A 24,453-nucleotide genomic window follows, 5' to 3' on the forward strand; every position below is an offset into this window, starting at 1 on the left:
ATAGTGTGGTGTTTGATTGAACTGCTAAAGAAAATCCACCATTTATCTGTTTACCCAAAAGGCTGAAGAGGAAATCAAGTGTTACATTTGTGCTAAAAATTTCTGTGTGCAAAGGTGTAGTAAAACTGACTTTCCTAGCGGGTTTTGAGAAGATTTATAGCTCAGGTTGAGGTTTTGGATATATGTTTGCCCACTGACCTGCAAGGTTCATCTTTAGACGTTTCGTCACCAGACTAGGTAACATCATCAGTGAGCCTCTGATGAAGCACTGATGGTATGGCCCGCTTTCCTTTTGCTTAGGCTTCATTATGTTGGTGATGTAATTTTCTGTTATTTTTCTCAGGGAGTGGTAAATGGAATCTAAGTTAATGTGTTTGTTGACAGAGTTTCGGTTGGACTGCCATGCTTCTAGGAATTCTCGTGCGTGTCTCTGTTTGGCTTGTCCTAGGATGGATGTGTTGTTCCAGTGAAAGTGGTGTCCTTCCTCATCTGTATGTGAAGATACTAGTGAAGATGGGTCATGTCGTTTTGTGGCAGGTTGATGTTCATGTATCCTGGTGGCTAGTTTTCTGCTCGTTTGATCAATGTAGTGTTTGTTACAGTTCTTGCAAGATATTTTGTAAATGATGTTAGTTTTGCTTGTTGATTGTATTTGGTATTTCAAGTTTATTAGCTGCTGTTTTAGTTGCTGTTGGTGGGTTTGTGGGCTATTATGATGCCAAAGGGTCTGAGTAGTCTGGCAGTCATTTCTGAGATGTCTTTGATGTAGGGGAAAGTGGCTAGGGTTTCTGGACGTGTTTTGTCTGCTTGTTTGAGTTTGTGCTTCAAGTGCATTCCTTTATTGTGTATTGAGTGTATTTCCTTCTAATGCTGCTAAGAAATCTTTCTTGTCCGCATCCTGGAAGTTCTAATTTAATCCTCTCACTAAGATGGCTTCGTAAGAGGACTAAGTTACAACTTTGAGGATGCGGACAAGAAAGATTGTTTATAGCATTAGAAACAACACTGAAAAACAATTAACTCACAGAAGAAGCCCAGCAAAACATCAGACAGTTGCACCAACATTAAGCAGGAAAAAGGAAGGAAACACACGCAATAAACAAGAAAGAAAAGCAGTAGAAGGACTAAAAAAATTTTTAAAAACGTTTTTATCCTACCTGCAGTCAAAGGATGCTCGACAGTCATTTTAAATCAAAGAGACTACATTGAGAAAGCGAACGCACTGCTTGCAGAAACCAACACTTGCCACCAAGTGGTGATAGACCCAACACACAACTAGAGAACTGAACCACAGCCCTACTCAAAAATCTGCAGAAATCTGGGGACACAAATAAGACCGATTTCCAAAAAGTGAAACCAAACGGATCCAACACACCACGTTTCTACGGATTACCCAAAATTCACAAACCAGGAGCCGCCCTCAGACCCATAGTCTTGCCACCTGGAACACCAACTTACAGATCGGCCAAGGGGCTACACCATGGACTAAAACACTTAGTAGAAGACTCGCGCTACTCCATCCATTCCACCCAAGAATTCCTGAAGACCATCAAAGACACCAAGAAAGAAGAGAATGAAATAATGGTCTCCCTTGACGTAACAGCTCTGTTCACATCCATCAACATCAACCTGGCAAGGAAACACTGACTACACTATTAGAAGAACTAAAGACACAAACGCCAAACACCGCCAACTTCATCAGCAAAGACAACATCATCAAATTATTGGACCTATGCCTTACAACCCACTTCACCTTCAATGATAAAACCTACAGACAAAGCAACAGAACACCCATGGGATTTCCAAAATCAGGGTTCTTCGTAGAAGCAGTAATGCAGAGACTCGAACAAACAGCTCTGCCAAACATCCAAGCCAAACTACGTGGATGACACCTTTGTCATCACTAAATGAAACAAATCAGAGGAAACCTTCAAGACCAGCAATAATACCCTTACTGGCACAAAATTCACTAAAGAGGAGGAAAACAACAACCAACTGCCATTCCGAGATGCCGCAGTAGAGGGAACAGCCAATGGGAACTTCAAACCAGCGTCTACAGGAAAACAACACATACGGACCAAATACTGAATTACAGAAGCAATCAGCCAAACACCCACAAACAAAACTGCATTAGAACATTATTTCAACAAGCCACCACACACGGTAGCACTGAGGAACCACGAAGAGCAGAGGAAAATCACCTATCCAACATATTCAAAAACAACGAGTACCCAATGAACACGGTCTGCCAATTTCTCAGCAACAAACCCAAACAAGCAGACAGAACAAGTTCAGAAACCCTAGCCACTCTTTCCTACATTAAAGACATCTCGGAAATGACTGCCAGACCACTCACACCTCTTGATATCATAATAACTCACAAACCCACCAACACTCTAAAACAGCAGCTAATAACTTGAAAGACCCTTTACAGACAATAAGCAAAAATAATGTCATTTACAAAACACTGCAAGAACTGTGACAAACAGGCAGGAAAGTAGCCAGGAGGATACATGAACATCAACTAGCCACAAAAAGTCATGACTCACTCTCACTAGTATCTTTACATACAGATGAAGAAGGACACCACTTTGACTGGGACAACACATCCATCCTAGGACAAGCCAAACAAAGACACACATTATAGTTCCTAGAAGCATTGTATTCCAACCGGAACTCTATCAACAAACACATCGACTTGGACCCCATTTACCACCCTCTTTAAAAAAAAAGAACAGGAAATGACATAACTGTGGGAAATGGCATCACTACAGGAAATGACATCACCAACCCAAGAAACCTAAACTCATAAATAAAAAGTGGGCCATACCACCAGTGCTCCACTGGAACTCACTGATGATGTTGCCTAGTATGGTGATGAAACATCTAAAAACAAACTTTTCAGCTCAGCGAGCAAATGAACATCCACTGACTCTCCTACATACTGTGAGATGTTAACTACCTACTCGAGACATACTGAGCAGTTGGAAGGTTCCACAAAAAATCATGAGCATCAAATGGGACACCAAAATATCCAATAATGAGATACTAGGAGCTAAAAGACCTGGAATTAAAAGACTCATTATCAGAGCTGTTCTTTGATGGAGCGGACATTTGGTGCATACGACACATGATAAAATTCCAAAAGTGGCCATGTATTCACAACTTAAACAGTGCCTGTGAGATCAGCTGAGTGTAAGGTTCCTGGATTCCATGACGGTGAACTTCAGCAACTGTGGCCTCTTCCTCATGGACTAGGAGAATCTTGCACAAAAACAAACTACTTTGGGATTGAGCTGAAATAATGGCATTGCTACCTTCAAACAGCAAAGAACACAGGCAGCTAAGAATAAAAGGCAGGTTAGAAAGACAGGGTAGTACCAACAAATTCAGACATTGTTGGTTGCGCTGTGGAAAGTCATGCAGGTTTGCAGTTGGGTTCCACAACAAATTTCTCTATGCACACAAGAACCAACAATGATACGACTGGACAACACTTGCTGCTTTTTGATTCATGTAACAGGATCTTCAAAATCCATCAGGAAATGATTCACATGGTTTGTACCTGCATCTTCAAATACTCCACAATTCAAGTAAACAGAGCTAGGGCATTTAACCCCTTAAGCCTGTTCTGCCAATCATTGAAGCCATGACTGATCTTCTGAAGGTTAGAGCGCGGTGAACGTATGTTTGACTGATACATTCCCTCATTACAAATGCCTCCTTGTATGATCTTTTACTACTTGGTAGGATTATAACAGCATCCGCTCTACATTTCTCAAACAATTTCAACTTCTTTAGTTTCAGCTGGACATTTGAGCTCCTCTAGTTTCATTGTTCTACCTAGTTTCTCCTCCTTGTTTTCCAAGCACTGAGACAGATTTTTATTTTTATAAGTATAGGCCTTCATTCAAAGGTAATTTTTTAATGAAAGTATTGTAAAGATTGGATGACATAAAAATGTTGGAATTTAGGATTTTGCATCAGATGGTTTTGATACTTAAAGACTGTAACTATTAGATTTTATAGGTTTGAATTTGGTCAAGTTTGAGGACTTCTTCTACCAAATTTTCTTTCCCTTTCCTCCTCCTGTTCTAACCTACTGTCCTTTTGAGACTGGAAACCAGTGGGCATTTGGAGGTGCTGGTGTTGAACTGGGGTCTACAAAGTTAAAAATCATACAAAACTGGGTTATAGTCCAACAGGACTTTCCTCATTCCCGAAGAAGGGCTTATGCCCGAAATGTCGATTCTCCTGTTCCTTGGATGCTGCCTGACCTGCTGCGCTTTTCCAGCAACACATTTTCAGTTATAGTCCAACAGGTTTATTTGAAAGCACTAACTTTCGGAGTGCTGCTCATTCATCAGGTGGTTGTGGATGAAGGAGCAGCACTCCAAAAGCTAGCGCTTCCAAGGAAACCTGTTAGACTATAACCTGGTGCTGAGTGATTTCTAACTTTGAAAACCAGTGGGCAATTTTTTTTGTTTCAGGACCACACCTCAGGGTTTAATTCTCAGGAATAAACTGAGGCTGTTCACTGTAGATAGGGTGGTCATTATCAGAACCAAAAAACCCCAGCAACAGTGGTAATTGGATATATACTTGAGACTGTGGCTATTTTCTCTATTTAACTCAGAGATAAACATTAACACCTTTGGGTAAGTTCCTCATTCTGAACAGATTCCAAACTTTGAAAATCATCGGATTTTTTTGATATATTGTCGAAGATGTCATGATGTGAATAAATAAATTTACTCCTTAAGCAATTTTTGCCCATGCCTTGTAAATCCCAGATGGTGTGGATACTTTGTTGGAGACTTTTTAATATTGTCCTGACAGTCAGATGAACAATAGACAAACACTTAGTAGAAGACTCACGTTACTCCATTCACTCCACCCAAGAATTCCTGAAGACCATCAAAGACACCAAGATAGAAGAGAATGAAATGATGGTCTCCTTTGACATACCAGCTCTGTTCACATCCATCAACATCAACTTGGCCAAGGAAGCACTGACTACACTATTAGAAAAACGAAAGACACATACACCAAACACCACCAACTTCATCAGCAAAGACAACATCATCAAGCGAGTGGACCTATGCCTTACCACCCACTTCACTTTCAATAACAAAACCTACAGACAAACCAATGGAACACCCATGGGAACTCTGTTATCAGGGTTCTTAGCAGAGGCAGTAATGCAGAGACTTGAATAAACATCCAACCCAAACTTTGCGTCAGCTACATGGATGACATCTTTGTCATCACTAAACAAAACAAATTAGAGGAAACCTTCAAGACCATCAATAATACCCTTACTGGCATAAAATTCACTAAGGAGAAGGAAAACAACAATAAACTGCCATTCCTAGATGAAACAGTAGAGTGAACAGCCAATGGGGAACCTCAAACCAGCATCTAAAGGAAAACAACACATACGGACCAAATACTGAACTACAGAAGCAATCTTCCCAACGCCCACAAACAAAACTGCATTAGAACATTATTTCAATGAACCACCGCACACACTGCAGCACAGAGGAACTACGAAGAGCACAGGAAAATCACAAATCCAGTGTATTCAAAAACAACGGGTACCTAATAAACACTGTCGCCAATTTCTCAGCAACAAACCCAAGCAAAACACATCCAGAAACCCGAGCCACTCTCCTCTATATCGAAAACATTTCTGAAATGACTGCCAGACTACTCAGACCTCTTGGCATCATGGTAGCCCACAAATGCACCAACACACTAAAACAGCACATAATGAACTTAAAAGACCCTGTATAGACAACAGGCAAAACGAACATCATTTACAAAATACCTTGCAAGAACTGTAACAAACACTACATTGGACAAACAGGCAGAGAACTAGCCAGTAGGATACATGAACATCAACTGGCCACAAAAAGACATGACCCACTTTCACTAGCATCCTTACATACAGATGAGGAAGGACATCACTTTGACTGGGACAACACATCCATCCTAGGACAAGCCAAACAGAAACACGCATGAGAGTTCCTAAAAGAATTGCATTCCAATCGGAACTCTATCAACAAACAAATCGACTTGGACCCCATTTACCACCCTCTGAGAAAAAGAACAGGAAATGACATCACTGTGGGAAATGATGACACTGCCGGAAATGATGTCACCAACCCAAGGAAACCTAAACTCATAAATAGAAAGCATGTTATAACACAATTGCTTCACTGGAGGCTCACAGATGATGTTACCTAGGATGGTGATGAAACATCTGAAAATGAACCTTCCAGCTCAACGAGCAAACTTATATCCAATAGCCAACATTTTTGCATTTTCAAATAAAAGTATAAAATGTCTTCTGATGCATTTTACATTTTTTAATTGCGTTGCAAATTTCACTGGAAACAAATTTTAACTTTTTTTTTCACCAAATTCACATCTATTGTTGTGAGTTTTTCATAATTTGTTTTGTATAGTCACTGAGTTTCATAGTTGAATAGCCACAAGGTTAAACAGATTTGCTATATCATAACTGAGGTCTCCAATTCATGAAAATGCTGGAATTCAAATTCCCATTGAATCTGGGAGAAGTCAGCTTGTCTGAACGTGAATAGAAACTCGAGCATTTGCTTTAGAATGATAACTCTTCTGTTGGTCCATCTATGAATATGCATGTTTATTGCAAAGGTGCTTTAAATGGTCTCTTCAGGAAGTATCTGCTTATGATTGACAAAAGACCATGGTCATATGGAATAAAGATAGTCCAAACAGAATTTCACTTTCATATAAAGAAAAAAGACATCTGTCCATAAATGTGATTAAATGGTCTGACTGACAGATATTTACAGGTTTGTCCAATAGATTCCTCACAGCTTTAAGCAATAGCAGTGCTTACTGAGGGTTTTGTGATTTAGTGTCTCATTGTCTAATCAGTTCTCTGGCAGGATGACTCCTGTCCTCTCCACCACCCTGTTCATCAGGACCTTGAGGCCCATGTTGGAAAATCACCATCTTGCCTTTCTCCACCATGTTCCAATTCTGTCCATCAATGAGCAGAGCAGTTCAGAAAGCCTGTGCCATTCTGGCTGCAGAATGGGCTTTTAAAGGTGGGGCAGGCACAAGAGCTGCCGGTGTTTCAGCCGATATTTGCTGTGTGCAAGTTGGATGGGAATGGCATGTATTAAGATGGAAATCGGACACGAAAGAGGCCAGGGGCAGAGTAGATCATTAAGTTTGGTAAGATATGATAAGAAAGCTCACTAGGCCTTCAAAAAACTTCATGAAACTCAGAGTTAGCTAAAAAAAATTATAAGATGTAGTCCATAGTATTTAAGATGTGGTCCCATCAATGCCCTGTATAACTGAAACATAACATTGTTACGTTCGTGTGCAATTCCTGGTAAAAAAAACTGCATCCCATTAACCTTCTTGATTATATACTGTACCTGCAAACTAACCGTTTGTGACTGGTGTTCTAGAACACCTGGATCCCTCTACACCTCGAATTCCACAGTCAGTCTCTATTTAAGTAATACTCTGCTTTTTCACGTTTCCAATTAAAATGAACACCTTCATGTTTTCTAACATTATAATACATTTGATAGATTTTTGGCCATTCACTCAACCTGTCTATGTCAGTTTGCAATTTCCAAATTTTCCTTCACGACATATTTTCCTATCGATCTGGTGTTGTATGGATTTAGTCTCCGTATCTTTGCTCCCCCATTCTAAGTTATTGATAAAAATTGTAAAAGATTGATGCTCCAGTACAGACCTCTCGAGGACTCCACTCATTACATCCTGCCAATCAAACAAAGACCTATTTATATATGCTTTCTGTTTTCTGCCAGCCAGGCAATCTTCTGTTCAGATTAATATAATACTCCCTACACCGGGAGGCTTTATTTTCTGCAATAATCTTGGTGTTGTACTTTATTCTTTGCCTCCAACGTTCAAGTGTAATATGTCTACAGTCTCTCCACTATCCACAACACGTTAGTCCTTAACTCTAATAATTTGACTAAACTGACTTCCCTTTGATAAAACCTTGCTCAAGCTTCCTGATTATCTTGAATTTTTCTAAGTGTGCAACTTTAATCCCTTTCCTAATCCTAACACCTTCCCCAGGACAGACATCAAGCTAACTGGCCCATAGTTTCCTGTTTTCTACCTCCACCCTTCTTGAAAAGAAGAGTTATATTTGCCAATTTCCAATCAATGGAATCTTCCTTGAATATAGGGAAATTTGGAGATTGTTTTCATTTACTCATGGCTTGTGGGCATCACTGTCTTGGTCTTCATTTATTGTCCATCCTGACTTGTCCAGAGGGCTGATAAAATTCAGTCATATTACGGTGTGTCTGGAGTACAGATAAGGTAAAGTTGGCTGATTTCCTTCCTTAAAGAATCAGCAGTGGTTACATGGTTTAGACTAGCTTTTCATTCAAGCATTTTATTGAAATCAAATATTACTATCTGCCATTGTGGGATTCCAACCCCTGGCCCAGAACATTTGCCTGAGGTTCTGGATTACTCATTACATATACAGATCATTCTGTCACAATGTTAACACCAAGACATCCACTACCGCATTAGCAACCCCTTTTCAAACCTTAGGATGAATCCATCTGGACTCAGGGATTTGTCAGTCCACAGCCCCATCAGTTTGCTCAGTACCACTTTCCTAATGATTGTAATTACACTAAGTTCCTCTCTCTTCCTTCCATGTACTGATTTTACAGCGTTTAGTGAAATGGTTTGCATCACCTATAGTGAAGAATGAAGCAAAGTATTTGTTCTTTTCATAACTTTGATAGTGGGGAAGATGCTAGAGTCCATTATCAAGAATTTTATAGCAGAGCACTTAGAAAATAGTGGCAAAATCAGACACAACATGGATTTACAAAAGGGAAATCATGCTTAACAAATCTTTTGGAATTCTTCAAGGATGTTGCTAGTAGAATTGATTAAGAGAAGGTAGTAGCTGTGGTTTATTTGGACTTCCAGAAGGCTTTCGACAAATCCCACCCAAGAGATTAATTTGTAAAATTAAAGTGCATGGGATGGAGTAGTGTTTTAAAATGGAGAGAAAAATCAGTTAGGAGACAGGAAACAAAGAGTAGGAATAAGTGGGTCTTTTTCCAAATGACAGTGGGATTTCGCAGGGATCAGTGCTTGGTCTCCAGTATTCACAATATATATTAATGATTTAGATGGAGGAACTAAATATAATATGTCAAACGTTGCAGAGGACACAAAACTGGTTGGGAGGGTGAGTTGTGAGGAGAATGCAGAGATGCTTCAGTGTGATTTGGACAGGCTGAGTGAGTGGGGAAATACATAGCAGATGCAGTATTATGTGGACAAATATGAGGTGATCCATTTTGGTAGCAAAAGTAGACAAGCAGATTATTATTTGACTGGCTGTAAATCGAGAGAGGAGAATGCGCAACCAGACCTCGTACAGTAAACAAAGCAAATTGTATGTTGGCTTTCATAACAAGAGAATTGGAGTATGGGAATAAAGATATCTTGCTGCAATTAGGAAGGAGATTGGTGAGGTCACACCTGGAATATTGTGAGCAGTTTTAGTCCCTTCTCTGAGGAAGGATGTTCCTGCTCTACAGGGAGTGCAGTGAAGTTTTACCAGTTTGATTCCTGGGATGGCAGGATTGATTTATTAGGAGCGATTGAGTGGGTCAGGATTATATTCACTGGAGTTTCAAAGAATGAGGGAGGATTCTCAAAGAAACTTAGAAAACTCTCACAGGACTAGACAGTTCAGATGCAAGAAGATGTTCCTAATGGTAGGGGAGTCCAGAACCATGGGTCATAGTTTAAATTTAAGTGATAAACCTTTTAGGACTGAGATGAGAAATTGTTTCATCTAGAGAGTGGTGACCCTATGGAATTCACTACCACAGAAAAGTGGCTGAGGCCAAAAGCATTGTGTGTTTTCAAGAAGGAGGTAGATACTGGTGTTGTGGCTAAAGGGATCAAGAGATATGGGGGAGGGTGGGAATGAGGGTATTGAGCTCAATGATCAGCCGTGATGATAATGAATGGCAAAGCAAGTTCAAGTTTCAAATGGCCTACTCTTGCTGCTATCGTTTATGTTTTATCTGCCATGCTGTTAATGCATTCAACTCCCCATTCTCACTCTCCAGAGGACCATGCAATTACTCTAGAAAGGTGGTAAGGAAACACCAGGCAACTGTAAACAGTGAGCCTGACATGATTGGTGGGAAAGCTGTTGGAGGGGATTCTGAGGACAGGATTTACACGTATTTGGAAAGTCAAGGGCTGATTAGGGATAGTCAACATGGCTTTATGGTTGGGAAATCATGTCTTATGAACTTGATTGAGCTTTTTGAAGAATTGACAAAGAGGATTTATGAAGGCAGAGTGGTGAATGTTGTCTATGTGGTCTTCAGGAAGGTCTTAGACAAGGTTCTGCATGGTAGACTGACGAGCAAGGTTAGATCACATGGAATGCAGATAGAACCACCCGTTTGGATACAAAATTGGCTCAAAGGTTGGAGACAGGGAGTAATAGTGGGAGGATGCCTTTCAGACTGGAGGCCTGTGACCAGTGGGGTGCTGCAAGGATCAGTGCTGAGTCCACTACTTTTCATCATTTATATAAATAATTTGGATGTGAACATAGAAAGCATAGTTAGTAAGTTTGCAGATGACATCAAAATTGGAGGTATAGTGATCAGTGAAGAAAGTTACTTCAGAGCACAATGGAACCTTGATCAGATGGGCCAATGGGATGAGAAGTGCCATATTTTGACTGAGCAAATCAGGACAGAATTTATACACTTTATGATAAGGTCCTGGGAGTGTTGCTGAACAAAGAGACCATGGAGTGCAGGTTCATAGCTCCTTGAAAATATAGACACAGGTAAACAGGGTAGTGAAGAATACATTTGGTGTGCTTGCCTTTATTGGTCAGTGCATTGAGTATAGGAATTAGGAGGTCATGTTGCGGCTGTACAGGACATTGGTTAGGTCACTTCTGGAATACTGCATCCAATTCTGGTCTCCCTGCTATATGAATAATGTTGTTAAATTTGAAAGGATTCAGAAAAGATTTACAAAGGTGTTGCCAGGGTTGCAGGGTTTGAGCGAGAGGGACAGGCTAAATAGGCTGGGGCTATTTTCCCTGGAGCATCAGAGGCTGAGAAGGCACCTGATAAAGGTTTACAAAATCATGAGGGCCATGGATAGGATAAATAGTCAAGGTCTTTTTCCCAGAGTAGAGGAGTCCAAAACCAGAGTGCATAGGTTTATAAAGTGAGAGGTTATGATTTAAAAAGGACCTCAGGAACAACATTTCACGCAGAGGGTGGGTAGATGTATTAAATGAGCTGCCAGCAGAAGTGGTGGAGGCTGGTACAATTAAACATTTAAAAGGTATCAGGATGGGTACATGACTAGGAAGGGTTTAGTGGGATATGGGCCAAATGCTGGCAAATGGGACTAGATTTATTTAGGATATCTGATCAGCATGGGTGAAATAGACTGAAGGATCTGTTTCTCTGCTGTACAGCTCTCTGACTCTACAATTGACAGTCACATCTCTTTCTTTTTACATACCTGTACAAACTCTTGCTATCTATTCTAAGATTTCTAGTAGTTTCCTCTTCCAAATGTCAACAAGAGTTTTGATTTCTGAGTCTCTTCATGAGTGAATATTTTTAGTTAGCATTTTTTGTTGGAGGATTTGACTGGTTAGATCACCACCAACTGACATGAGTAGAAAGTAGGATTAGTCAGAGTATAAGTGGGTGGTTGATACAGCCCTGTCAGTTTTACGATTATCAGATATTGGTGTAATAAAATGAAACAAAGTGCCGCGGAAATTCAGCAAGTCTGGCAGCATCTGTCAAGAGAGAAACTGAGGTAATGAGTCCAATGACTTATCTTTGAAACTGGGTGCAGGAAGTTAGCTTGGAAATCAGCCATGATCATATTGAATGGCAGTGGAACAAAGGCATAAAAAGCCTTTTCCAGTCCTAATGCTTCCACCAGGTGGTTCAGTTAATTTTCATGCTGGGAATAGTCTTTAGGAATATTTGACAGAGTCACTCCATATCTGATTTGCTCTCAGAATAACCTCCTGAAGTGGACTTTGCACAGATTGGCTTCAAACTGTGACCTGACGACTCAGTTCATTTTCACACACACCAACTCAATCACTGTCTAGAAACCATCTGAGTCACTGAACACCTACGACTAACAGCAAAATGTTTCAATAATTGCAAACATTTTAGCCTCGGAGGATTTCAAAGAGCTAGCTCCTAAGGATCGGGTGGATCTTGCCTTGTTGGAACTGGACCAGGCAGTGGAAACACAAAGAATCAACATTAAACCTGGTGCTGAACAAAACCCAAGTTAGTGACACTGTTATGAATTAAGCAGAATCATTCAGAAATGATACTCAAAAATTCACACAGGAATTCTGGACTTCATCACTGAGTTCATATGGTTGAACAGGTTATTGGAGTGTCATAGGACTTTAGACACAGTAGTTTAGCAGTAACAGCACAAAGGAATGACTTTGCATAGGTTACGAAATTAAAGAACTGTTTCTGCTCGTTATTCTTTGTGTTCATGTGACGACAGCAGTTCTGTTCAACAGGGCAAAGGTTAACTGTGCTGCTAAGGAGAAACTATTTAGGTTTGTAGCAGCCTTCTGCACAGAATTAACTCAATGTGGCACTCATCTCATTCCCAGTGTTACAATATTTCGTTGCTAAAGTCTTGTGTGGTTTGGCAACTCCTACCTTTTATTGTCCTTTCTGTTCAAAGAAAGAGGGTGGGTAGATCTATAAAGGCTTGCAGTGGAGGAGTGTCAGATTGCATGGTAATATTCCTCAGTACTTCCCAGTGCAAGGAGTGGCTGACAGTCCGGGACTGGTTTGTTTGCCTCTGGAAGCTGTGGTGACCAGCAGAGGAACTTTCAGGACTCTCCTATATCTCCAGCCTGCAGCTACCCAGGAGAAAAAAGATGCAGTGAAATGGTGAATTCTCCAGATTTCTAATATTAACCGGCATTGACTGTCGCTTCAGGGTGGAGTTAAAGCCATGGTTCAATTTGCAGGATGATGTGGGATTAATGTGAGTCAGCCAGCCTGCACTGCCATTCCCTGCTCCGGGAGATGTGGGCCTGGTCTCTCCAGGTGTTATGACATTGCCTTGTTCAGAAGCTGCTGCAGATTGTGGCTGGGCAGGTTGAGTTGGATCCTGGGCCATACTCTCTCTGTGTTTTACTGAAGGCAGCAGCAGCAGCAGCATGAGCTGTCAAGCAAGACAGGAATTGTGTAGCGACTGTTGAAATACTTTCTGGCTGAGAAAATGCTGCGTGGTTTCGCTGTGGTGCGGGATTGAAGTTAATGTTTCCAGAAAGCTCTTCGATGTGGAAACTGTTGGGAGTTACAGCTCGCCTTTAGTTTGGGAGAGAGTTACCGACAGGGAGTGAATCCCGTTCAGCGTCAACTCCAGCGGCTCAGGGATCAGGCTCCGGGATCGGGGACTGGGATCAAGGGGGCGGCTCCAGGAGCGTTGTGACCGCTCGGCCAGTCTGATGGATGACCCCTCGGAGTCGGAGTCGGAGGCGACTATACAAAGGAAGAGAAAGTCCAAGCCGGGCTCTCTGCGGCGGGCTCTGAGCTGGCTCCGGCTGTCCGGGAGGAAGAAAAAGAAATCTAAGAGTGAGGGAGATAAAGCCGGAGCGAAACTGAGAAGTGATTCCCAAAGTTCAGGTGAGCAGCGGAAGCCCGTGTTCAGGGCAGGGCCCTGAGGGAGAGGCAAGACCACACTGACCTTTAGAGCCTGTGGGGGTGGGTGGGGAATGTGACCACCTTTAGTTGTCTCTGGCCCGGGATGTAGACTCAGAGCCCTGTGTAATCTGCTCACCAGGTTCTCAACTCCGTGACCTTGTTCAGGTACACTGTGTAATCCTGTCACTCTCCGGAAATGGTCCTATTTACAGCTGAGATTTCTACAAATAACCCATTCTCGTTTATTTGTCTGCACAAGATGTCTCAAGGCAGAATTGGGTGAGAGTAGCAAATCATTTGAGGTGAAATAACTCATAGGCATCTGTGGTCTAATGCCGAGCCCCAGGGTCAGGGCCAAGGTGTTTTGGGCGTGTGGAAGGAATCATTTCTCAAGTTTGTGTGATGTTTCTGTTGGAATGTATTTAAACTGGCATCAGTGTGAAACAGCCCTGACAGGCAGATCTGATAATGACTGGACTTGACTTGGGATGTGATCTGACCTCGACATGACAACAGAGAAAAGGACCATACCCAAAGCAACACATTTATCTGAATGTTGAAAGTGTGGTAGCTTTGATTAAAAACTGCAATTTTGACAAACTGAATCCATGGACTTTGCTGCATCACATCCAGTCACTGCTTTTGGGGTAATACTGGGAAACTGGACATTGGCAATGAACAGAGAAAAGCAACATCTAAAGGAAACTGATTTGATGAAAAAAACATTGAGGAATACTGAGTGTAGTCAGATCATTTTCCACACTGCATGATTTCTGAATGCAGTCTGAGTTTGCAGATAACACCAAAATATGCTGATGTAGTGGACAATGAGGAACATTATCTCAGAGTACAATGAGATCGTGATCAGATGGCTGAGGAATGACAGATGGAGTTTAATCTGGATAAGTGCAAGATGTTGCATTTTGATAAAACAAACCAGGGCAGGATTTAGACAGTTAATGGTAGAGTCTTGGAGAATGTTGTTCAACAAAGAAGCCTAGGGGTACAGGTACATTGTTCCTTGAAAGTGGAGTCACAGGTAGACATCATGACAAAGAAAGTGTTTGATATACTTGCCTACAGTGATCAGGGAATTGAGTATAGGAGTTGGGATGCCATGTTGAGGTTGGTGAAGCCACTTTTGGAATACTGTGTACAATTCTGGTTGTCCTGCGATAGGAAGGATGTTATTAAACTGGGAAGGATGCGGACAAGATTTACAAGGATGTTACTGAGACTGGAGGGTTTGAATAATAAGGAGTGGCTGGATAGCCTGGGACCTTTTTCCCTGGAGCATAGCAGACTGAGGGCTGACCTTATAAGGGTTTATAAAATCACAAGAGGCATAGATAAGGTGACTATCTAAGGCCTTTTCCCAAAGGTAGGGGAGTCAAAAACTAGACAGCATAGTTTAAGTGAGAAGGGAAAGATTTAAAAGGAACCTTACTAATTTTTTCACACAGAGGATGGTGCATACATATAACAAATTGCCAGAGGAAGTAGTAGAGGTAGGTGCAATTACAATATTTAAAAGATATTTGGACAGCTACATCAGTAGAAAAGGTTTAGGGGGATATGTGTCAAATGCAGGCAAATTGAACCAATTACAGTTTAGGAAACCTGGTTGGCATGGACGAGTTGGACTGAAGGGCCTGTTTCTGTGCTGTATGACTCTATGTTGTGCACAAATAACCCACAGAAATACTGGCCAGTAACTGGCCAACTTGAACTAAGATGCTGGTTTGTCCATTTGATAATATTGTCGCAAACTCCGAAATTGTGTCAATGAAGTTAATAGAGTTTAAGTTAGTTTAGCAAAATGGAAAAGTAGTGATCAAGAAATAGTGAAGCAACAGTCAGATAATTTTCCAATAGCAGCATGCCAGTAACCTGAGGGTATCATGTGAAATGGTGAAAGATGGTTTCAAGAGATATCCTCAAGTCAATAAGATTAATAATTGGAGAGCAGTAATGGTCATGTTTAATCTACATAGATTTTTTCTTCACCCTTCAAACGTACCACAGTTACTGACATTGCCAAAAGGCATTTTGTAGTGAAATATATTCCTACTTTGCATTCACATTAGAGATGTTTATATTTTAGCAGCATCAGTGAAGCTTGTGCTGTAATGTGACTGAGCTTAAGCTGTTGTCAGTGGAAGGTTTGAATTTGCTTCCTCCTTGAACTGCGTTTTCAAGTTTCTCTGCAGGGGGTGTTGCTGGGGGAATGTATAGGATGCTGGTGGCTGTTGTTTGTTCAGTCACAGATTGTCTAAGCAGCAGGACAGACTAGGACACTGAATTGCCTTCACAATATTAAAACAGCAAGTTCAGAATCATGGCCACCTTGATGTTACTAAACTGTTCTGTCATGTAGTGAAACCTACATCAATGATAACCTGGAACTAAACCTTTTCTATAAAAGCAATACTTGCATTTACATAGCACCTTTCATGACTTTCGTATCAGTATCAGATTAGTGAACCTTCTCTGTATCTCCTCCAATGGCAGTATACATTCCTTAGATAAGGGGCCTAAAACTGTTCACAGTATTCCTGCTGTGATCTGACTATTGCCTTGTATAGTTTTAGCAATACCTCCATGCTGGATGTAGGTTTGTTTGCTGAGCTGGAACGTGCGTTTTCAGATGTTTCATCACCATACTAGGTAACATCTTCAGTGAGCCTCCAGATGAAGCACTGGTGGTGTAGCCCACTTTCTATTTATATGTTTGGGTTTCCATGGTTTGGCGATGTCATTTCCTCTGGTGATATAATTTCCTATAGTGATATCTTTCCTGTTCTTTTTCTCAGGGGATGGTAAATGGGATCCAAGTCAATGTGTTTATTGATAATGTTCTGGTTGGAATGCCATGCTTCTAGGAATTCTCGTGCATGTCTTTGTTTGGCTTGTCCTAGGATGGATGTGTTGTCCCAGTCAAAGTGATGTCCTTCCTCATCTGTATGTAAGGATACTAGTGAAAGTGGGTCATGTCTTTTTGTGGCCAGTTGATGTTCATGTATCCTACTGGCTAGTTTTCTGCCTGTTTGTCCAGTGTAGTGTTTGTTACAGTTCATGCACGGTATTTTGTAAATGACATTAGTTTTGCTTGTTTTCTGTATGGGATCTTTCAAGTTCATTAGCTGCTGTTTTAGTGTGTTGGTGGGTTTGTGGGCTACCATGATGCCAAGGGGTCTGAGTAGTCTGGCAGTCGTTTCCAAGAGGTCTTTGATGTAGGGGAGAGTGGCTCAGGTTTCTGGACATGTTTTTTCTGCTTGTTTGGGTTTGTTGCTGAGAAATCGGTGGACTGTGTTCATTGGGTACCCGTTCTTTTTGAATACACTGTACGGGTGATTTTCCTCTGCTCTGCGTGGTTCCTCTGTGCTGCAGTGTGGTGTGGCTCTTTGAAATAATGTTCTAATGCAACTTCATTTGTGAATGTTGGCATGATTGCTTCTGTAGTTCAGTATTTGGTCCGTATGTGTTTTTTTCCGGTAGACGCTGGTTTGAAGTTCCCCATTGGCTGTTCCCTCTACTGCGACATGCCTGAAAACAAACCTTCCAGCTCAGCGAACAAACATAAATCCAGAACCTCAACCTGAGCTACAAATCTCCTCAAAACCTACTAGTACCTCCCCTCAAAATATTCATGGTATTTGGGTGCTAGCTTTTTGTGATTCCATAAGACCACTTAGGAAATAAGAAACAGGAACAGAAGGCAATGGCTTAGTGATATTATTGCTGTACTGTTAATTCAGAGACCCAGATAATGAATTTGAATTGAATAAAAAAGAAAAAGAAATTGGAATTAAGAGTCTAATGATGACCATAAATCCATTGTCGATTGTTGGAAACTGCCATCTGGTTCACTAATGTCCTTTATGGGAGGAATCTGCCATCCTTACCTGGTCTGGCCGACATGTGATTCCAGATCCACAGCAATGTGGTTGACTCTTAACTGCCCTCTCGGCAATTAGGAATGGACAATAAATGCAGCCCAGCCAGTATCCCCTCATCCCTTTAAATAATAAATTTTTAATAACTAGAAATAGACCATTTGGCCCCCTGAGCTTGCTCCGCCATTCAAAAAGATCATGACTGATCCCTCACGTCCATCATCCTGCCCTTTCATTGGAACCCTTGATTCCTTGCATGATCAGGAATCTATCTACCTCAGCTTTAAAAATACACAAGGACTCTGCTCACACAGCTTTTTGGAGTTCCAAAGATTGTCAACCCTCTGAGAAAAGAAATTTCTCCTCATCTCAGTCTTGAATTGGTGTACCTTTATTCTGAGACTATGCCCTCTAGTTTTAGACTCTCCCATTAGAGGTTATATCCTCTCAGCATTTAGCCTGTCAAGTCCCTTAACAATCTGTTATGTTTCAAAGAGATCACCTCTCATTCTTATAATCTCGAGTAGAGTCTCAACCTATTAAACCTTTGCTCATAAGACATCTATGCACATTGGGGTCATCCTACTGAACTTTCTCTGAACTACCTCCAGTGAAATAAAATATTTTCTTAAATAAGCGAACCAAAATAGTTCATATTACTCCAGTTGAGATCTCTCCAGCACCTTGTACAGTTATAGCAAGAACTTCCTACACATGGTGTATGAGGACTTCTCAGTCTGCCTGCTCTGTAGCTCTCCACAGTCTTTCTCGATTTAAAGGTCATCCTGCTATGGAAGGCCATGGTTGAATTGGAGACGGTTCAGAAAGAATTTACCAGGATGTTGCTGGGACTGGAGGAGTTGAATTATAAAGAGAGGTTGGATAGGCTGGGACTTTTTTCACTGGAATGTAGGAAGTTAGAGGTAGCCCTATTGAGGTTTATAAAATCATGAGGGACGTTAATTAAGGTGATTAGCAAAGGCCTTTTCCCTAGGGTGAGAGAGTTCAAAACTAGGGGGTATATTTTTAAGATGAAAGGAGAAAGATTTAAAAGGGACCTGAGGGGCATATTTTTCACACAGAGGATGGTTTGTTTGTGGAATGAACTGCCAGACAACATTTAAAAGACATTTGGATAGGTACATGAATGGAAAGGTTAGCGGGATATGGGCCAAACACAAGTGGGACAAGTTTAGTTTGGGAAATGTGTTTGGTGTGGACGAATTGGATTGAAGAATCTGTTTACATGCAGTACCACTCTATAAAAATATTCTACTCTTCTAATCTTCCTGCCAAAGTGCACTAATCACCCCCTGAGAAAAAGGACAGGAAATTACATCACCACAGGAAATGCTGCCACCACAGAAAATGACATCATCAAACCAAGGAAACCTAAACACATAAATAGAAAGCAGGCCATGCCACCACTGCTTCATCCAGAGGCTCCTTGATGATGTTACCTAGAATGGTGACAAAACGTCTGAAATTGAACCTTCCAGCTCAGCGGGCAAACCTACATCCAGAACCTCAACCTGAGCTACACATCTTCTCAAAACTAGCTCCACTAACCTATCTATATCCCTGTGCAGATTCTTTGTGTCATTTTTACCATTTGCCTTCCCACCCATTTGCAAACGTGGCTGTAGTACATTCACTTTCCTCATCCAAGTCATTAATAGACATTGTAAATAATTGTGGCCCCAACATTGATTCCTGTGGCACACCATAAGTTATAGGTTGCCATCCTGAAAATGCCCCCTTATCTCAACTCTGTGTTGTATCAGTTGCCCAATCCTCTATCCAGGCTAATGTACTACTCTTAGTATTCCTTCGTATTAGGCTGTATTCCTGATGAAGGGCTTTTGCCCGAAACGTCGATTTTACTGCTCCTCGGATGCTGTCTGAACTGCTGTGCTTCTCCAGCACCACTAATCCAGAATACTACTCTTAGTAAGCAGCCCAATGTGTGGTATATTATCAAACACCTTCTGAAAATCCAAATAGATTACATCCACTGCATCCCCTATATCTATCCTGCTTGTCACCTCCTCAAAGAATCCCAGAAAATTTGTCAGGCTTGATATTTTCTTCATGAAGCCATGCTGTCTCTGCCTGATCATAGTATGCATTTTAAAATGCTCTGCTGTTGCATTCTTTATAATAAACTCAACAGTTTCCTAATAACAGATGTTCAGCCAAATGGCCTATAGTCACCATATTTTGGTCTCTTCTTTTTACGTAAAAGTGTGACTTTGGTGGTTTTCCAATTCTCTGGCACTTTTCCAGAATCAAAGGGTTCCTGGCACATTACTATCAGTGCGAGCACTATCTCTGTAGCGATTTCCTTTAATATTCTCAGATGTATCCCATCAGATCCAGGATACTTAGCAGTCTTTAACCCCATTAGTTTCCCAAGTGGTTTTTTCTAGTGATAGTTATTGTATTTATTTTCTTTCCTCCTTTTGATTAGATTAGATTAGATTCCCTACAGTATGGAAAAAGGCTCTTCGGTCCAACAAGTTCACACTGACCTTCCGAAGAGTAACCCACCCAGACCCAATCCCCTACCCTATATTTGCCCCTGACTAATGCACCTAGCATTATGGGCAATTTAGCATGTTCAATTCACCTGAACTGCAAATCTTTGGATTGTGGGAGGAAACTGGAGCACCCAGAGGAAACCCATGCAGTCACGGGGAGAATATGCAAACTCCATGCAGACCGTTGCCCGACGCGGGAATTGAACCTGGGTTCCTGGTGCTGTGAGGCAGCAGTGATAACCACTGAGTCACCATGCTGCCCCAAATCTTGCGATTTTCCAATTACCTTGTCCAAGTTCCTATTGAACACTATTTACCATCAACCCAATACAGACACGGGGATTTTGACATAGGGAGATGAGAAGCACTGTCAATGTGGATTGAAGATGAAGTTGACATGGGACTAAGATCAGCAATGAAGACCAGGCTTAAAAATCAGACACCCCAGATGGGACTTGAACCCACAATCCCCTGGCTTCGGAGGCCGGTGCCTTATCTATTTGTTTCTTGAATCTTTAGTAATTTTGGAATTCTATTGCGAAGATTGATGTAAAGTATTTATTCAACTCGTCTGCCATTTCCTATTATTATTTCCCACCCTCATTCTCCAAGGGGACTGTGTTCACTTTGACTTCTCACTTCTTTTTTAAAGAAGCTCTTGCTATCTGTTTTGATATTACTCACAAGTTTACTCTCAAAGTTTATTATCTCCCTCTATTTTATTGGTTGTATTTTCTTGGTTTTTAAAATGGTCCTAATCATCTGGTTTACCACTAATCTTTGCCACATTATATGTTTTTTCTTTCAATCTGATGCAATATTTATTTCTCTGATTAACAATTATTGGTTTATCCCCTTCCTGGAACCTTTCTTCCTCACTGGACTATATCTTTGCTGTGAGCCACAAATTATTTTCTTAAATTCCTGCCATTGATCCTCAACCATCTTTTCTGCTGTACTGCTTTCCCAGTCCACTCCAGCTAGGTCTGCCCTCGTTCCTTTGTAATGACTTTATTTAAGATGACCACGGTTGTTTCTATCTGTCTCTTGAATATATTTGCTGACTCGGCCTCCACAGCTTTCTGTGGTTGAGAATTCCACAGGTTCACGACTCTTTGTGTGAAGAAAGTTTTCCTCATTTTAGTTCTAAATAGTGTATTCCATATTCTGAGACTGTGTCCCCTGATTCTAGACTTCCCAACCAGGGAAAATACTTTCCCTGTGTCTAGTCTGTCCAGCCCTTTTACAGTTTTATGCACTTCAATCAGAACCCCTCTCATTCTTCTAAACTCTAGTGAATACAGGCCCAATCAAACCAATCTTTATTCTTAGGATGGTCCTGCCATCTGGTATTGGCCTAGCCATCCTCCACTGCACTGCTTCTATGGCAGGTATATCCTTTCTTAGGTAGGGAGACCAAAATGGCGCCCAATACTCCAGGTCTGGTCTCATTAAGATCCTATAGAACTGCAGTAGGACACCCCTATGTCTGAACCCAAACCTTCCTGACTACTTTCATTGACTGGTGTAAAAGGACCTCCGAGAACCTTTTGTACATTCACACTTCCTCCATTTAAAAGATATTCTGTCTTTGTGTTCAGATTGATATGTATCTGTTTGATTTATGTAATTTCACTGTACACAGGTGGAGGAAAATCGGAAAATATGATTTTTTACAGATTCAAAGCAGATCCTGGTTCCATCAGTATACTTTATTTTCATTTTCCAAGCTCCAAAATATAAATTCAACATCAGGAATGTATTGTGTGTTGTACATCAAAAAGGTTGGTCAGTGTCAAAAACATAGAAGTACAATAAGGACATGAAAGGGTTAAACTGTACTGATCTGCTGTTACTCCAGGAAGTTTGAGCAAAATAAATCTGGTTCCAATATTGTGCTCATGGTGACACAGACTATCTGAAATGAAACCAGTTTTCTGATCCCATGACACATTAGCCAGCTGTGTGCCATTTCAGTAAACATCACGCTGAATTTCTGAGCATACACCATTATAGAACAGAATGCATGATTAATAACATCCCATTGCTGAATCAAGTCAATTGGACAATTGGAGCAGTTTAATTGAACACGTTTTGAATTGGTTTCCCCATTTTGAGCTCTTTGATTTTTTAATCAGTTTGGTTTGTGTCAGCAATGTATGCTTTATATTCTGGCATCTATTATTTTCTTAATAAGTTTTCCACCGTGGTTATATATTTCCAAAACAGTTATGAATCCAAGGTTGTCAAATGTTCAACAGGTGTTGGTTCCACCTCACTAACCTCAGTAGCCATTCTTCATGTCTGAGACTTTTCAGTCGGATATTGGATTGTGAAGCTCATTGATGCTGAGTTAGAACATAACACTTACTCATTTACAGGGGGATTTCTGCATAGATTGGTAGTCAGAGCCCTATTCATTGCCCATTCCTTCTCCCCAGTGTGTGTTAACACCATGGATCATAGTAACAAACTGAGAAAGTAGCAACCAAGAAAAACTGTTTTCTTGGTCTGGATGATTCAGCTGTTTATGAGAAAAATAACCTATTTATCATATACTTACTTATAATATACTCTGGCCAGCTAACTGGCTCATAGAATCTGTATCAAGTCTTTGATGCACTTTAAACTTTGAGCACGATGGCTCAGTGGTCATCACAGCACCAGGGATCCGGGTTTGATTCCAGCCTCGGGCGACTGTCTGTGTGGAGTTTGTACATTCTCCCCATATCAGCTTGGGTTTTCTCCACGTGCTCCAGTTTCCTCCATCTGTACAAAGATGTGCAGGTTAGGTGAATTGGTCATGGCAAATTGCCCATCGTGTTCAGGGAGGTGTAGGTTAGGTGCATTAGACAGGAGTAAATATAGAGAAATAGGATAGGGGAATGGGTCTGGGTGGGATACTCTTTGTTGGGTCGGTATGGACTTGTTGGGCCGGAGGGCCTGTTTCCACACTTTAGGGATTCTGTTTTGTTCTGTATGTTCTGAAGATCAATCTCAAGCTGAGTTCCAGTTCTGGCTAGCTTCAGTACTTCACCAATGTGAAGCTCACACCATTCTGACTAGGAATTACATTGCTGTTCCTTCATCACTATTCAAAAACCATGAACTCCTTCTCTAATAGCACTGCCAGTCTATGACTGTCTATGGAGACTGCAGCAGGTAAAGAAACTAACTTAATACTACTCCCCCAAGGGGTAATTAGGGATGAGCAGTAAATGCTGGCCTAGCCAGCACAGCTCACATGGCAGGGATGAAGAAGGAAATGAGTCCATTTGATTGATATTGACTTGCTGTTTATACAGTGGCGATATCAGCACAGAGTTCCAATCCTGAACTTCCTGTCATCCTCTTGTGTCTCACGGTTTTGCTGAGCCAGTGGGTGAAAATTGCAGATTGATAAATTTTCAGTTCCAAACTTTTTTGCCGAGTGGTATTGGTTAAATTTGCTTCATTCAGAGAGAACAGGGATCTTCCTGATTTGTACAGTTCAGTTCATCATGCTTTACCAGATTAGCCATCATTAAAGCCTTTGATGTTATTTAAAAAATTCCTGTGGATGAAAACACTACCCACTGTGATGTATTTCAAACATAAGCATCATCAGGTGACTCCCCTACATGCTCGCTGGATTGTCTAGTCTAATCTCCTTTTTTAACTTGCACCTGACTTGAATCAGCTAATTATCTATATTCCAGTCTTCATGTTGCTGTATTGATTATCAAATATTTGTTAAACTGCTAAGAAAGCTCCAGACAGTAACATATGACTGAAATATATTTTAATTTCCAGGGCAGCTTGTGATGAAAATTAAAGGTCTCCATGGGGATAGTAGCATAATTGTAGTGGAGGGAGCTGGCCTTGGAGATGTGACGTTCAGATGTTACTATGACATTGGGGCTTTTAAGTTCTGTCCAGAATAATTAACTAACATCAGTAATGATTACCATACATTAACACTTCATCATACAAACCCATCTGTTCACTAACACTCTTCAGGGAAATAAGCTGCTGTCCTTACCTCATCTGGCCTACATGTGACTCCAGACCCACAGCAATGGGGAGTTGGTTCTTTAAAATGAAATAACCTGATAATTGTACTCAAATACAGGACTTGTCAGCACTCCCTGAAGGACAGTCAAAGTTGAATAGTAAATGCTGACCTAACCATGGTCACCCATATACAAAATATGACATTAAAGAAGATCTGGCACAATACATTTTCAACTATTAGTT

At 41.0% G+C, this 24,453-nt stretch overlaps 1 protein-coding gene across 2 annotated transcripts in view; it reads left to right on the forward strand.

Annotated features, from left to right (window-relative positions):
• Positions 1 to 24,453, forward strand: part of nhsl3 (NHS like 3) — a 284,193-nt gene that overhangs the window by 66,129 nt on the left and 193,611 nt on the right. The window contains exon 1 of one of the 2 annotated variants that reach the window (XM_043719659.2): positions 12,961 to 13,763. The exons of the other annotated variant lie outside the window; for it this stretch is intronic. Within the exon in view, the coding sequence (XP_043575594.2) occupies positions 13,586 to 13,763 (178 nt within the window). The 5' untranslated portion in view covers positions 12,961 to 13,585. Of the gene's footprint in view, positions 1 to 12,960; positions 13,764 to 24,453 lie in introns of those variants that run through there. 2 annotated transcript variants of the gene reach the window in all.

Source organism: Chiloscyllium plagiosum, unplaced genomic scaffold, assembly GCF_037043375.1.
Source record: "Chiloscyllium plagiosum isolate Xiang-an unplaced genomic scaffold, Cpla_swu_hap1 HiC_scaffold_30, whole genome shotgun sequence".
Taxonomy (NCBI): Eukaryota; Metazoa; Chordata; class Chondrichthyes; order Orectolobiformes; family Hemiscylliidae; genus Chiloscyllium; species Chiloscyllium plagiosum.